The sequence below is a fragment of the Toxorhynchites rutilus genome, chromosome 3 (assembly GCF_029784135.1).
Source record: "Toxorhynchites rutilus septentrionalis strain SRP chromosome 3, ASM2978413v1, whole genome shotgun sequence".
Lineage (NCBI taxonomy): Eukaryota > Metazoa > Arthropoda > Insecta > Diptera > Culicidae > Toxorhynchites > Toxorhynchites rutilus.
In genome coordinates this window covers 198,438,272-198,455,547 of record NC_073746.1, presented here as the reverse complement: position 1 = coordinate 198,455,547, position 17,276 = coordinate 198,438,272, and the positions used below count along the sequence as shown (strand labels likewise).

At 39.4% G+C, this 17,276-nt stretch overlaps 1 protein-coding gene across 2 annotated transcripts in view; it reads left to right on the top strand.

The window, feature by feature from the left end:
- LOC129780190 (nose resistant to fluoxetine protein 6) overlaps positions 1 to 16,535 on the top strand; it is a 174,413-nt gene extending 157,878 nt beyond the window's left edge. For both annotated transcript variants that reach the window (XM_055788192.1, XM_055788191.1), the window contains exons 10-12: positions 5,474 to 5,650; positions 15,157 to 15,353; positions 16,365 to 16,535. In XM_055788192.1, the coding sequence (XP_055644167.1) occupies positions 5,474 to 5,650; positions 15,157 to 15,353; positions 16,365 to 16,475 (485 nt within the window). In that variant the 3' untranslated portion in view covers positions 16,476 to 16,535. The remainder of the gene's footprint in view (positions 1 to 5,473; positions 5,651 to 15,156; positions 15,354 to 16,364) is intronic.
- Positions 16,536 to 17,276: the final 741 nt, after the last annotated feature.

The following is a 17,276-nucleotide window of genomic DNA, read 5'->3' as shown; positions in this document are numbered from 1 at the left end:
ATCAAATATTCTTTTATTATTATAACATTGTAATTTATGGAAAGAACTACAAACCTTCCATAAGCTCACATGGCAAAATTTAAAACCATCATCACTTCCACCGCAGCGCCGCCTAGGTGTAGATTTGTACGTTAGATCGCAAATGGGAAGTATCCCGTGTATGCCACACATACAGAGCACTGGAGACTGCAACATCCCAATTATGAGAATCTTTGTAATACTAACTTCGAGTAATCGATTACATATTACTGACATAGTCGTAAGACAAAAATTGTCAAAATATAGAACTCCCGGCCCCGTCAGGCTAACGCCATATGTACCTTAATAAAACTTATATTTTGGAAAAAAAACATGATCTTTCTTAGTAGCGTATTTTTTGAAAAAAGTTCGTTTAACGGAAACCGAATCCAAAACAAAAAAAAACTTTATATTTAAGATTCGACCATATGCAATGAAGGTCTTCTTCGTCCAAAATGATGATGCACCGTTATGTTCCACAATATTCCATCATCTTCAACGCAGCTTGAAAATTCCTTTCTCCCAGAGCTTGTCTGGTGAAGAGCAGCTTTGGCAGTGGCAAATTTCGCTCACCCCTTAATTTTTCGATCAAAACTATTGGCGATCTAAGGGTGGGTTTAGACTAGTGATATATTCATGTGAAGAAATATGATGAGATTTATAGAAATCGCATCAACCGTTTACACTAGTGTGAACTTCTATAATGAATGTATTCATATTTTCGGTGAATTTATTCATCTGAAGTAGAACTGCATCCAACTTTAGTGATTTCTGACCAGTGAGAAATTCACAAGCGTTTACATATGCTGAATTTATTCAAGTTATATATACCTCGAATAAGTATATCATATTTATTCTCACCCGTTTACACCTATTTCCACGTGAATAAATCCATCTATAGCTATAGATCTCCCTAATGTAAACCCGCCATAACGTACAAATCTACACCTAGGCGGCGCTGCGGTGAAAGTGATGATGGTTTTAAATTTTGCAATGTGAGCTTATGGAAGGTTTGTAGTTTTGACGTAGGACTACGTCTTTCATTTCTGTACCGGGGTGTAAGTTCAAGGTTTCGAAAGCGAGAGTGACGCTGGACTGCAAGATTTTGAACGTTAATTTACCGGCTGAATGGAGTGGTATAATAATCACTTCATTCGAAAGATAAAATGTCAACGAGTTATATGATTGTCACTTATTGGTCCATAAAATTGTTTCAATAGCTTAAAAATTTCTTTGAAAGCAAGCTATTGAATTCATAACAATCTAGCTCATTGATGATAATTGGTTATCGCAATGTATTTCCAAACACGAACGCAAAATCTGGGCACCTGGAGAAACCGTCATAGCGAATACACGCAAGCTGTGATTTCCTTTGCTCGCTTGCATTAGTGTTTTGAGAACCTTAGCGGACACATGCAAGGCGTGAGTACTTTTACTCGCATCAGTTTCTGCTCTGTTTCGCATGGAACAGACATAAGAAGTTGCCACATCACGATAAAAACGAAATGAATTATATGCAAGGTTATACAGACTTTATTCCGCTTTCACCGTGAATTGGCGCTCTCAGTTTCTATTCTGCGCATGGAGTGATCATGAAAAATCTCGTGTTATTCTCACGAAAACAAAAATGAATCATGCATCAAACATCTTCAGTTACTTTTACAAGGCCACTTAAATTCCATCGGTTCGTTTCGGGACCACCAACAAGTTCGAAAGAGTTGAATTTTATGTTAATAACAATTCCATACTTATACTTCCACTAACAAGAAAAACTTTCAGCATTCCTTCGAAATATTCTTTCATTCATTAATTAATTCAAATGCAATTTCAAATAAATGATTACCGAGTCAACGGCCCACTTATTGTTTTTTCCATAAACTACAATGTTTTAATCATAAAACATTATTTGATTGCGATGAGTTTGGAAAAAAATTTAATTCTGTGCAATTTTATATATATTAGTCTGTCAAAAAAGTCCTGCGGTATTTCCGCAAGGTGTCGTTGTAAGCGCGTAGTTCTAGTTGTATTCATTGTATCGAGTCATACTATAGCTTGTTGGAAAGGTATTTTTGCGCGCTATAATATAGTCCTTGACAGTGTTTTGTTTGGTTAAGTCGTTCGTGAGTTATAGTGTCGCAAATATGGAGCAAAATAAAGAGAAAATCCGACATATTTTACAGTACTACTATGACAAAGGCAAAAATGCATCTCAAGCTGCCAATAAAATTTGTGCAGTTTATGGACCCGATACAGTTTCCATTTCCACCGCACAACGATGGTTTCAACGTTTTAGTTCTAGTGTAGAGGTCGTCGAAGATGCGCCACGCTCCGGAAGGCCTGTCGTCGAAAATTGCGACAAAATCGCTGAATTAGCCGAGAAAGACCGGCATAGTAGCAGCCGTAGCATCGGCCAAGAGCTGGGGATAAGTCATCAAACCGTTATCAACCATTTGAAGAAGCTTGGATTCACAAAGAAGCTCGATGTATGGGTGCCACACACGTTGACGCAAAAAATCACCTTTGACCGTATCGACGCATGTGAATCGCTGCTGAATCGCAACAAAATCGACCCGTTTCTGAAGCGGATGGTGACTGGCGATAAAAAGTGGGTCGCTTACGACAACGTGAAGCGCAAACGGTCGTGGTCGAAGCCCGCTGAAGCGGCTCAGACGGTGGCCAAGCCCTCATTAACGGCCAGGAAGGTTCTGCTGTGTGTTTGGTGGGATTGTCAAGGAATAATCTATTATGAGCTGCTTCCCTATGGCCAAACGCTCAATTCGGACCTGTACTGCCAACAACTGGACCGCTTGAAGGTAGCACTCATGAAGAAGTGGCCATCTTTGATAAACAGAGGCCGCATTGTCTTCCATCAGGACAACGCCAAGCCACACACTTCTTTGGTGACGCGCCAGAAGCTCCGGGAGCTCGGATGGGAGGTTCTTTTGCATCCGCCGTATAGTCCGGACCTTGTACCAAGTGACTACCCCCTGTTTTTGTCCATGGCGAACGAGCTAGGTAGTCAGAAGTTAGCCGCAAAAGAGGCCTGTGAAAATTGGCTATCCGAGTTTTTTGCCAATAAGGAAGCGAGCTTCTATAATAGGAGTATTATGAAGTTGGCATCTCGTTGGGAACAAGTCATCGAACAAAACGGCGCATATTTGACTTAAAACAGATGATTGTAACTAATTTTATGAACAAATGAAAATTCAAAAAAAATACCGCAGGACTTTTTTGACAGCCTAATATAACATGTTATTTTCTTAACTTTTTCAGTAGTGAAAACCAGTGCTTGGAAATATCTGTATCACATCAATCTTTTCAAATGAGTTTCCGGCCACATTCGATCATTATACCATTGCATTCGGGATACCGAAAATGAACCAACGCTGAACCTTACAATCACAGCAAGCCTCTCACAGTTGATTCATCCAGCTTTGTTCATTCTCTATTTCGTTCTGTTCTGCGTTCACAGAATGTGAGCAAAAGAAAATATCCCTAGTTTTGTCATTCATTGATATTAAAATACCAGTTCATTCACTATTAGCATCGTTCTCGAACACTGAGGAAACGGGGAAATTCGTTGAGGAAGATAACGAAGTACAGAATGCTCATAATAGTGACAAGAAATTAAATTGTTCAAGCATGCAAGTTTCTGTCTCAGTTAAAATGCTTTCGTTTTATATAGTAAATATGCTATTCCAATTCCACTTGTCAGAAATGCTTCAAAAGACTACAATTCCGATGTAAAAAAATACCGTTTTGACTCAAATTTCAAACACTTAATTTTTGATTCAAATTCCCAACACAAGAACAAAAAATGGTGGTGTCCAAAAGGCGACCGCAATGGGAATATTTCGGGCTTCTTTTTGCAAACGGATCAAACTGTGCTATAGGACTAGCGGATGAAATGACCAACATTCAGGACAAAGTTTACATTCGCTACTCGGATCGATTCGGCAGAATGCCTCCTCTCCGTCCAAGCCTATGTAATCCTTAGCTGTGATTGTGCATGCAGATCTTGCTCTTTTGTTGGCATTGCCGCTTGCGCCACCGACTTGCGTTGCCCTTTCGGAGTAACTTCAAAAATAACTGAATAAGCAAGGCACTGCCTCGATGAAAAAATCACACACACATCGGGATATTGGAAATGAACAGTCACAACATTCCTGAAAATTGAATGACAATGAATAAATGTGAGTGAATTCTCATGACTCGAGCTTTAAGGAAAGCTCAGATAGCACAGAATTAATTTGAATGAACACAGTTATGAATTTGTTTGCCGTCGAATGAATGACAGCAGCATCGACAAGCAAAATAAACGCGTTACACTGATCAAAATATATTTTCAATATTACTTAACAAGTTCAATATTTCCAAGCCCTGGTGAAAACTGTATAAATATTGACAATGGTTGAATCAAAAAAGGAAACTGGAGAGCACAATCAAAAACAATTTCGTTCATGCGTGTGAGAACTACCTTGGAAAGTCCGAAAGTAAAATATACGTGATTTGTTTTTGAGTTTTAGGTTACCTTATCATCATTTTATTAGTTCAAAAACAAAATCCAGGTGGCTCACCGTTTACGTTTCGCGTTAGATCGCCAATTGGCGATTTTTTCTTTCCATAAATTACAGTGTTATAATCATAAAAGATTATTTGATTGCAATGAGTTTGGAAGAAATTTAATTCTGCGCAATTTTATATATAACATGTTATTTTCTTACCTCTTTCAGTAGTGAAAACTGTATAAATGTTGACAAAGGTTGAATCAAAAGAGGAAATTCGAGAGCACAATCAAAAACAAGTTGAAAAATGCATGGTTCCTGCATGTGAGAACTACCTTGGAAAGTCCGGAAGTAAAATATACGTGCTTTGTTTTTGAGTTTTTGGTTACATTAGCATCATTTTCTTAGTTTAAAAACAAAACCCAGATGTCTCACCGATTATTTACGTTTCGCGTTAGATCGCCCATTGTGGGAGTTCCATTTTCATCACTCATCATGATTTTCTTCAAAAACGGCGAGTTTTCGCCTGAACGGCGAATTTAGCTATTTGTAGGGAATCTGCTTTTGTGTTCCCATGGCCGAGTGGTTAGCGTCACTACTAACATGTCGGGAGTTCGGTCTCGATTCCCATTCTGGTCGGGTGAATTTTTTGTCAAAGAAATTTCCTCCAACTTGCACTGTGGTCACGCGTATTCTAGAGCTTACCACTGAGAATTCAAGGCGTGCTATTTATCATATGAATCTCGAAGTACTGATAAACAAAATGATGCAAGTAATACTACGTTGAGACGTCGAAGTTCCTCTAGGAACGTTAGTGTCATTTAAAAAGAAAGAAGATCATCATGTACCAAAGGCAGCACAAACTTTCCAGACAACCCAGAAAATCCAGAGAGAAGGGTAAAGCTTCAAATATTTAGATCCTACTAATGCCTATTTTATATATTCCACAGGGATGTTCACCGGTTACATCTATAATTTCAAAAAGACGCCTCCCAGAATGTCCAGTTATTTGAATGCATTATTGTGGTTTTTATCATTAACCATAATTATAAGTTTGATCTTCGGCGTATGGAGAGGACAGTTGAGTGTTCCGGCTACCGCCCTCTACATGAGCATTGGACATACTGGTTTGTATAAATGTATTATACAATAATGTATCAGTTTTATATAAAAAGCACACTGTTCTTTTCTTAATAAGCAAGTCCTTGGTTGGCTTTCTCGCCAATACAAAAACATTTGTTATCCCATTCGTTTATATATTTATACTCATTAGCATTTTAGCTGTCATAGCCGGATTCGATCGTGTACAATAGAGTGCCAATGAATGTATGGGAAAAAATCCACCCTCAATTTTCAAAAAGTTACCCTATACAAAATGTTCACCACCTCGAAAAAAAACACCCTATGCAAAATTTCAGCTCAATCGGACTTGGGGAAGAGTGCCGCAAAGCTGTCAAAGTTCGAGTATTTCGAAAATCTAAAAATCATCCAAGGGTAAACACAATCGGGGTTTTCGAAAAAAAAATTATGCCAAATGTCTTAAAATTGCATGAAACGTCGAGATATACTGTCATCTCGGAAAAAAAATTGTCAAAAAACGACACTCTGTGACTTTTTTCGAAATACGAGACGAAAAGTATGGTTTTGGGTGCTAATAAAAATAATTATCTCGATTTTTCATTCGGAACTGGCCGCGAAATGTTAATTTGTACAATAACATACGCTATGCAAAATATTAGCTCATTCGGACTTCATTTACTAGTGTCGCAGACGGTGAAATTTGAATTTTTTGAATACCGAAATATCACCAAAAATCTTGGTTTTCAAAAAATGATGCCAAATGTCTTAAAATTGCATGATACGCCGAGATTTACAGTTATCAAAAAAAATTGTCAAAAATCGACTTTTTAGACGGAAAAACGATGAAGCGCAGAAAAAAAATTTTTTGACAATTTTTTTCCAAATAACAGTAAATCTCGACGAGTCATGCGATTTTAAGACTTTTGGCAACAACAAAAAAAAATAAAAAAATCCCGATTTTCAGTTTTCCGGTTTTATAAAAACTCAAATTTTAACGTATCCGAATGAGCTAATATTTCACAAAGGGTATATTATCGTACAAATTAACATTTCGCAGCAAGCTCCGTATGAAAAATCGAGATAATTATTTCTATTGGCACCCAAAACCATACTTTTCGTCTCGTATTTCGAAAAAAAAGTCCCGAAGTGTCGTTTTTTGACGAGTTTCAAAAAACTCAAACTTTGACCGCTTTTCGCCACTTTCCCATAAGTCCGATTGAGTTTATTTTTTGCATAGCGTGTTTTTTCGAGGTGGTGAACATTTTTTATGGGGTAACTTTTTGAAAATCAAGATGATCATTTTGGCACCCTAGTGTACATGTTACATGATTATGGTATCTATAATATAATCATGGTTGTGTTATTAATAGCACAACAGCAGAACTTGTAGAGATGAAGAGAGACTAGGACTTATTCTATAACAACACAAAGGTGATCAATTGAGAGCCCTGAGCTCTCAACTCACGTGCAATCGCTCGAACACGCAACCAATATGGCTACGAAGATCCCCGAAAATATCTTAATGTACACATAGGAGAAATCAGGCAATTTGCCTTTCAAAAAAAGACGGGTGGGTAATGTCGGGGACATAACCGGAGTGACGTAGGACTATACAAAGGGGACAGCTTTCATACTCTAGCGGTACACACTCACAGGATAGAGACAAATCGGCAGATTCAGCCAAAGGGGCGGGTCCAACGAGACGAACGAATGAGCGTTAAAAGGGAGCGATGGCAAAAAAATACATTCATTACGATTTGTTCGCTCGTTGGATTCACATACAGACTAAAAAGGGTCCTTTTCAGGATCACAAAAAGTCTAAAGAGTTTATTGTTTTGTTATCACTCGATATCCCCATCTTGTTCGGCTAAAACTTCCTGCTTAGCGATTTGTTGTCACTCGCCACAGCTTTCACAGTTGGAAAATTTCTTCCCATCCAGCTTGTGACATATTTTACAGTAAATTACATTCAATGGCACGTCGCATTACCACCACTCAGTGCCGGATTGGAGGTAATTTTAACCTGTAATTGAACATTTGCGATGACAGTGGTACAGTGTCGACTTTCAATGTGGGGTCATAATTTGGATCTCTATGTTTACAAAAATGTCCAACTAAATAAGTCGCATTACATGTCCGTCCAATTAGCTAAATGTCGAACTAATTATAGATTACTGTACTTTAAATCTGGAAACAATTTAGGAATTGGTGAAAATTGAATAATCAGGAAAGTCCCTAACTATCAATAAGCTCAGAACAACTGCCAAATTCACATACTCATCAAATCCTGGCAAACAAATTATGAAAACATCAATTTGTGTTTTATTATTATTTTGGATAATGTTTTAGAAAGCATTGAACTTTATTTCCTAAACTCTTTTTTGGAAGGTTTAATGGCCCTGAAAAGCGCCTTGTTTTATGGAATGGTTCCAATTTAGAAAACTTAGTACTCGTGGTTTTGAAAAAAACCATTTCGAACGCCCTCGATGCCGCCTTGTTCTGGATTTGCCGCCAAAGCAGTTTGTATAAAGAACAAACTTTTTTCTTCTGCTACCTGATGCCGTTTTGCGATTGCGTTTGCCACTCGCCATTCGCTGCAACTGCCTGTTGTCTTGATGTCCACCGAACCGAATGTGTTCTGTTCCGAATGCAGGTTTTCTTATCGTCGCGAGCACCTAAGCCAGCTAACTCGATTACTCCGGCGGCCGAAACTATATAACGCCGGCTAGGTGGACTGGTACACAGGTACTAACGCGCTCGACCTAGCAACCTTTTCCGGTGCAATTGGCGGATACACCTACGGGAAATTGCAGACCACCACGGTTCGAGCGGGATTTTGCCTTTCCCTTCTCTTTTCCTCCTTTGATGAGTACACGATGCCGATGCCGTACAACCACACGGGTTTACGGTTTGAAAGAAAATAAGATATTTTTTTGGGGTCCGCGTGTTTTATACTCTAGCGGTACACACTCACAGGATAGAGACAAATCGGCAGACTCAGCCAAAGGGGCGGGTCCAACGAGACGAACGAATGAGCGTTAAAAGGGAGCGATGGCAAAAAAATACATTCATTACGATTTGTTCGCTCGTTGGATTCACATACAGACTAAAAAGGGTCCTTTTCAGGATCACAAAAAGTCTAAAGAGTTTATTGTTTTGTTATCACTCGATATCCCCATCTTGTTCGGCTAAACCTTCCTGTTTAGCGATTTGTTGTCACTCGCCACAGCTTTCACAGTTGGAAAATTTCTTCCCATCCAGCTTGTGACATATTTTACAGTAAATTACATTCAATGGCACGTCGCATTACCACCACTCAGTGCCGGATTGGAGGTAATTTTAACCTGTAATTGAACATTTGCGATGACAGTGGTACAGTGTCGACTTTCAATGTGGGGTCATAATTTGGATCTCTATGTTTACAAAAATGTCCAACTAAATAAGTCGCATTACATGTCCGTCCAATTAGCTAAATGTCGAACTAATTATAGATTACTGTACTTTAAATCTGGAAACAATTTAAGAATTGGTGAAAATTGAATAATCAGGAAAGTCCCTAACTATCAATAAGCTCAGAACAACTGCCAAATTCACATACTCATCAAATCCTGGCAAACAAATTATGAAAACATCAATTTGTGTTTTATTATTATTTTGGATAATGTTTTAGAAAGCATTGAACTTTATTTCCTAAACTCTTTTTTGGAAGGTTTAATGGCCCTGAAAAGCGCCTTGTTTTATGGAATGGTTCCAATGTAGAAAACTTAGTACTCGTGGTTTTGAAAAAAACCATTTCGAACGCCCTCGATGCCGCCTTGTGCTGGATTTGCCGCCAAAGCAGTTTGTATAAAGAACAAACTTTTTTCTTCTGCTACCTGATGCCGTTTTGCGATTGCGTTTGCCACTCGCCATTCGCTGCAACTGCCTGTTGTCTTGATGTCCGCCGAACCGAATGTATTCTGTTCCGAATGCAGGTTTTCTTATCGTCGCGAGCAGCTTTGCCAGCTAACTCGATCACTTCGGCGGCCGAAGCTATATAACGCCGGCTAGGTGGACTGGTGCACCTAGCTACCTAGCTACCCTTGCGGGGAACTCCAGATCAACACGAGTGGGAACTCCAGATCAAGGTTCGAGCGGGATTTTGCCTTTCCCTTCACTTTTCCTCCTTTGCCATATCCAACCATGGCTGCTTGTGTTGGTTTGTTGATGTGAGGTGATGCGAAACGATGTGGTGTACGGTTCGGATGAGAATGATCGTTACGGCAGCGGAGAGGGGATTTTAAGCTGACTGGCTGGCTCGAGAATTACGCATGTGTGAGACTGCGACCAATGTTTCCCTCATTTTTTTCTTTTTCCTTTCCAATCGTGCTTCATTCTATTTCGCTGCTGCTCTGGTTGCCCGTTTTGGTCGGTACGATTTGAGGAGCACAAAATGGACCAATCAAAAATAGGCACATAGTGTATTTGGACAATGCTTGATATTTCACAATTATTCAATTATTTATCTCAAGAAAAATGAAATGTTATTCGTTATGATAGATGCGTAGATATATTTCCTATCAATTGATGCAAAAACCTTTGCGATCTATTGAGAAATGCTCGAGTTATAAGCGTTCCAAATCTTGCATTTTTTCCTACTTGTTCAGTGCCTAGATTTCCATTTCACCCCCTATATCTTCCGGTTAGACATAGTCCTACGTCAAAATGTGCCTTCTGAAGCGCCCACCTTAGCTAGCGAGTCCGCTTTCTCATTCCCCGGAATCGAGCAATGAGAGGGAACCCATGCTAAGGTAATCTTGAATAATTTTTCGACCAAAACACTCAATAGATGTCTTATTCTTGTTAAAAAATAAGATGAGCCTTTATCAACTACGTGGAAAAAGGTTGTTACTTTGCGTAGTATACATTCCACCCGACCGAAGCCGCGACGTGGGGGTTTATGATTCTCATCTGGCTTCCGTGCGTGAGCTGTGTGACCGAGCGTCCTCTGATGACACAGTTTTAGTATGTGGTGATTTCAATCAGCCCCATATTGCGTGGGAACCGCATGCCGATTCAGTTGTTAATCTGAACCCCTCTTTGACCTCTACGGCTAGTGCTGTTCTAGTGGATGGAGTCTCCTTTCTCGGTCTTCAGCAGAATAACTTCATTCGCAATTCTCGGGGCCGTACACTTGATCTGGTTTTATGCGCAGCCGACATCAACATAACTATCTCCGAATCCGTTTCGCCGCTGCTAGCGGTGGATCTGCACCATCCTCCGTTAGTGCTGTCTTTATCGGCTAAAGGTGGATCTCTGTCGACTGCTGAGGATCTAAGCAAAAGCGAACGACCGCTGAATTACGCTAAAATCGATTTCGCTGCACTTAATGAGTTTTTGAGTAGCTACAGTTGGAGTGCCCTTGGCCAGGACGTTAATGGCATGGCGACACGTTTTTGCGAAATCGTTTGTAGCTGGCTCTTAACGAATACTCCACGGAAAAAACCTTTGATGTCACCAACATGGAGCACTCCACTTCTTCGCCTCTTACGGCGCAACAAAAATTCTTGTCAACGCAAACTGCGACGTCGACGAACTGCTGAAACTAAGCATAACTTTCAACTTGCGAGCAATGCATACCGCAGCCTTAACGCTTCTCTTTATAAATCATACGTACTTCGTGTGCAGACAAACTTACGTAGGAATCCAAGGAGTTTCTGGAATTTTGTCAATTCGAAGCGTAAAACTACAGACATCCCATCTAAGATGTGTTTGGGTGATTCGGAGTCGTCGTCTGTCCCGGAAACATGTGATTTGTTTTCTAAACATTTTGCTTCAGTGTTTGTCGCTGATGCAGCCACCTCATCTGAAGCCGAGAGGGCTGCTGCTAACGTTCCAGAGTATCCAATAGACTTGCGGTCATTCGTTGTTACTCCCCAGATGGTAGAGAAGTCCGTAAAAAAGTTGAAACGTTCTACAGTTCCTGGCCTAGATGGAATTCCAGCAATAGTTTTCTGTCGCTGTGCTTCAGCTTTGGCGTTACCACTCTCCCGCATATACACAGCTTCGCTGGATCTAGGAGTCTTTCCAGATGTGTGGAAGCACTCATTTGTGTTTCCCGTCTTCAAAAAAGGAGACAAGTGTAACGTGAGCAACTATCGCGGGATAACCAGCTTATCTGCCGCCTCTAAGCTATTTGAGATGATTGTGAACGATGTTGTCTTCTTCGAAGTTAAGAGCTATATCTCACCAGTACAACATGGTTTTATGCCAGGACGCTCGGTAAGCACCAATCTTCTCGAGTTCTCATCATTTTGTGTCAACCGCCTAGAAGAACGTGCTCAGGTTGATGTTATTTATACCGACGTAAAAGCCGCTTTCGACCGAATTGACCACCGCATCCTGCTAAGAAAGCTATCCCGTCTTGGTGCTTCTGATGGATTCATCAACTGGATGAGGTCATATCTTTCTGGAAGAATGCTCCGTGTTAAGCTCCAATATCACATTTCGTTTCCGATTGCTGTTTGATCGGGAGTTCACCAGACAGTAATCTAGGGCCACTGCTGTTCGCGATATTCTACAATGATGTGTCCCTTATTTTAGCATCCGGCTGTGTGTCGATCTATGCAGACGACTTGAAGATTTATTTGGCTATCAGAACCCTTGAGGATTGTCGTCGACTACAGAGCTTGCTTGACCAGTTCGTCAGTTGGTGCCAATTTAATAAACTAACCATAAGCATCGCCAAGTGTGTGATCATGAGCTTTCACCGAAAAAAACAGCTAATTATATTCAACTAAACGATCGACGATTTGATTTTAGAGAGAGTCAGTCAGGTTAACGACTTGGGCGTTGTTCTCGACCATAAGCTAACTTTCGACGCACACCGATCTGCATTGATCACTAAGGCTAATCGTCAGCTTGGATTCATATCGAGAATCTCTAGGGACTTCACTGATCCCTATTGCCTAAAATCGCTGTACTATTCTCTTGTTCGGCCGATTCTCGAGACTGCATCGGTAGTATGGATCCCTTACCAGCATATGTGGAGTATCAGGATTGAGCGGATACAAAAATGTTTTATTCGAAGAGCGCTCAGGCATTTGCCTTGGCGTGATCCCCGGAACCTACCGCCATATGTAGCCAGATGTCGCTTGCTGAATCTGGATACACTTGAGAGACGAAAGCGTATTCAACAAGCTACTTTCATTGTCAAGCTTCTTTGTGGTGAAATTGATGCGCCTCACCTGCTCGAGATGGTGAACTTTCGTGCTCCCAGCAGAATTCTACGATCCTCGTATTTGCTGCAACCGCTTCCACATCGATCATCGTTTGGACAACATGAGCCGATCTCGGGAATGATCCGTACGTTCTCGTCAGTAGAGCAGTTTTTTGTTTTTGGAGAACCATCACTACGCTTGAAAAACAGAATTGTGAAATCCGATGCGTTCAATGGTGTGTTTTAATGTTTTAGTTTTTAGTTTAAATTCATTAAGACTATGTCAGATGAGTTTTTTATCCAAATAACAAACAACAAACTTCCATTGAGCGGATTGCCTCTATTGAGCTGAGACTGTCTGAAAAAATAAAATAATGGTCGATGGGCAATGTTTCAATGATCCCTAGTGCGTAGTATATCGCACCCAGTTCAGCGACATACACGGAACAAGGATCTTTGAGTTTGAAAGAGGCACTGGAATTTTCATTGAAGATGCCGAAGCCAGTGGACCCGTTTATGAACGAATCGTCAGTAAAGAGCAATTTATCAGATCTAACTTCCCCATATTTTTCCGAAAATATCGACGGAATAACATTGGAGCGTATGTGATTTGGGGTTCCATGGATTTTTTGTCACATGAACAGATCAAAAATGACAGAGGAATTGCAAAAGTATGGGAGGCAAACTTGGTTGGAGATGCCTGGTGAAGGGTGCACTTCATGGGTAAGGTACTCATGGTATAAAGACATAAAACTTGACTGAGGAGTCAGTTGGAGTAGATTTTCGAAGTTATCAATCACCAATGGATTCATGATCTTGCAACTGATGAGAAATCTGTAGGATAATTCTGTGAACCGAAGAGCAAACGTGGGTACTTCTGCCAAGACTTCGAGACTCATCGTATGTGTCGAATGCAAACTATACGCTATACGCAAGCAACGATACTGAAAGCCCGGATTCCTCACATCCAAGTTTCATTTTCTCACACTCACGGATTACGCCTTGAGCCTTGATGTCAATTAACAAAACAATGCGCGCAAGGAAAGTGATGTCTTATACTTACCTATTCACCGTGTGAACAGCCACTGTTCAGACAACGATGAGCCAAATATAGCGTATGCATCTCTTTCAAAGAACTTCAGGTTTAGTGCGTGCATGTACATGTTGGAGGTGATACCCAGTGGTTACACTTCATGTTGAGGGTTATTGAGATACTGTGCCTGTTGTATACTAAAATCCTAAGCAGACCCACAACGTTCATCTTCTTATAGTGAACTATGAAATCTCCGAATCATCCATAGAACTAACATACTACATTGGCTAAAAAGACGTTTTTAATGAAAAGAATCGTTTTTTGGGCAAAGCTTCTGTAGGTAATCGATGAAGGTTATGCCATGCACATCCCAAAAAACGGAGACTAAAACCTTTCCGGCCAACCGTTGGTCTTTTGACCGCTTTAGTCGGCTTTCGTGGCTTGTCAGCCACTCTGAAGGCTGCCTATTGGACTCATGATCGTGGTAATGGATCCACGTTTCATCAATTGTCACAAAACGTCGAAAGAATTCAACTCGATTACGCTTCAACAGCGCCAAACCGGCTGTTGAATCATCAACACGCTGCTGTTTTTGGTCAACGTTTAGCAAACGCGGTACCCTTCACGCGGATTGCTTTTTCATGTCCGAAATGTCGTGCAAAATGTAACTAACTCGTTCTTTTGAAATGTCTACGCTATTTCTATTTCGTAACTTCACTTCACGATCGTTCAGAACGAGTCGATGCACTTCTTTTACCTCTTTTGGCCTTCCAGACCGAGGTGCATCTGTAGTTCTTGAACGGCTGATTTTAAATTCACTCAACCACCGATAAACTGTTGTTCTCGAAGGAGCAGAGGTGGATTAACATTTCGTGAACCTGCATTGATTGTTCAGGAGTATTTCCCATCAAAAGGTAATGTTTGATCAAAATACAATTTCCTCTTTTTTCACTTTCCATACGAAACTCAGAAACATAAACAACTGTAGTTTGTGAACAAATAAACGAAATGTCATGATATCACACATAAACTAGTGACAGACTAGTGACCTCTCGAAATGAATCTTGTTCATTTTTGGTGGCGCCATCTGTTGAAAAAACGGAATAATTACAACAGAATACGAAACAGGACATTTGACATGAACCCAAGAGAATGTTTGAACTATATCATCAATTCAATATCATCAATTCAAACAGTGTGTTCGAACGAATCTCAAGTCCAATTCAATAGCTTTTCGGAATAAAATCCAATAAATAAGTTCAAAATTGCAATGACTAAACTAATATGTACTTTTACAACATTACAATTTCTTTTACGAACAGCATGGGGATTAGCACTGGTTTGGATCACATTATCATGCTGCTGGGGAAATGCTCATTTCGTTAATAGGTTACTGTCATATAGAGCACTGTATCCTTTGAGCAGACTGTCGTATTGTGCATATTTACTCCATCCCGTTGTGATGATGGTGACCTCATTTCAAATGGAAGCGCCGATACATTTGCAACACATTGTTATCGTAAGTACACAGGAAAAAAAAGTAACAATAAAAATAGAACACTCATTTTCATGAAAATCCACCTCAACCTTCTGGTGTTTTTTCGGGCAGAATCGAATGAGTTAAACCATATTATTCATGATTCAATACATTTTGTTTTTCTGTATGCATAGTACAGGGTCTTTCAGATTAAACGCTCACGCAAAAAAAAACGAATAGCTCCTTATAAAAATTTGTTTCTGCTCCATCGATGATAACACTGCGTTCCCCACTTCGGGACGATAATACTCGCTGCTCGTTCGTCTGATCGGGTGGTTTTTAGTGTCAAGATGTACAATTTACAAGAACGTGTATTTTTGGTGAAAACGTATTACTCGAGCAACCGAAGCCTTAATGAAACTTTGTCCTCTTATGGTAAGAATTCCAACATTTCACGTCGTCGATTACTTCCTCTGGGGGTACGTCAAGGACCATTGCTATGTTAATAAGTCACAAAATTTGGAGGAATTTAAAGAAGAAATAACTCGGATTTTCAACAGCATCGAAGTCGTAATGTTAGAGTTGTGCATGAAGAATTTTGTTCACCGTTTAAAACGCGTTATCGAAAAAAGGGGTGGTCACATCGAAAATGTCCTAAAATAAGCTTTATTTTCGTTTTTTAAAAACTGAAATCGGTTCACTTTTGTAGAAGTTATTAAAATTTGTTGCGTGAGCGTTTAATCTGAAAGACCCTGTACATTAACAGATTTGTTCTTTTTTTTCAAATTTCCTAATTTTGCGAAAGCTGTTTCTCTCAAAGCCGTTTCCCAGTGTAGTGAACCGTTTAGAAACACCGTAATGCGTAAGATGGATTATTAAAATGCGATAGATATGATAAATGCATGCCAACCTTCCATCTTACGCGTAGAAAAATATTTACAGATAAAAGTAACAGAAGAGCAAGTAACGCATCTTCACATTAGTATGCTTCTAAATAAATATATACAAAACATTCGAAACATTCGTCTTGTATTTTTTTCTCTTTATTTTCAGATACCCATTTTCTTTGGAAATGCGGTCATTTCTTTTATCCTATCCTATTTTGTGTCATTATTATTGGAAGCGCCCATGGTGAATCTGTTGAAATTGATCTTTAAAAAATAATGTTGTTCTATAACTGTAATATAAAATGTATTATCCATGATTTCAATGAATAAATAAAGAAAGGTGATAACAATAGTGTTGTTCTTTAAAAGCAATAAGAATATATTTCCTTAGTATATGTACGATTGCTCGCATGATTCTTTCATTAAATTTAAACAATTTAATTTTTTTTTATTTAATTAAATTTTAAATCTAACTAATTATAATAAAATTTCAAATTATATTAAATTTAAAAATGAATATTTTTTAAAAACCATAACATTTCTAAAAAATACAATGTAAACCATTCACCATGTCTAATATCGCTTATAAATACACCTATCGATTTCAATATCGAGTCATTGTGGTATAAATATAAATATTTATTTTATTTACTTATATCACATGAAGAGATTCCCGCTCGTCAACTCCGGCCCGCAACAATTCTTGCCAAGTCCTACTCCACCCGGTTCAAATGCCTCGCTCGCAAGACTCCTTTTCTTCTTGTTCCCACTAGATTCGATGCGTACACCATCTATGGAGGGCTGCTGTCCGGCAATCTTGCAACAAACGTTCCAGATTTTTGGCATAAAGTAAAGATAGGTACAGATTTCTTGAGTATAGAATTTACAACACCTGACATTGGTCAATCAGGTGAAGAAGAGATTTGATTTCATTTATTCTATCCTCAAGGCAATGTTGAATCCCAGAAACTTTTCCAATCTAACAAGCATCAAATTAGGTTCTAGGTTTCTAGGTTTCTACGATGGGGATTTGCAGGAGCTGAAAAACTAATACCATGCCCTCAAAAGTAAAATTGCT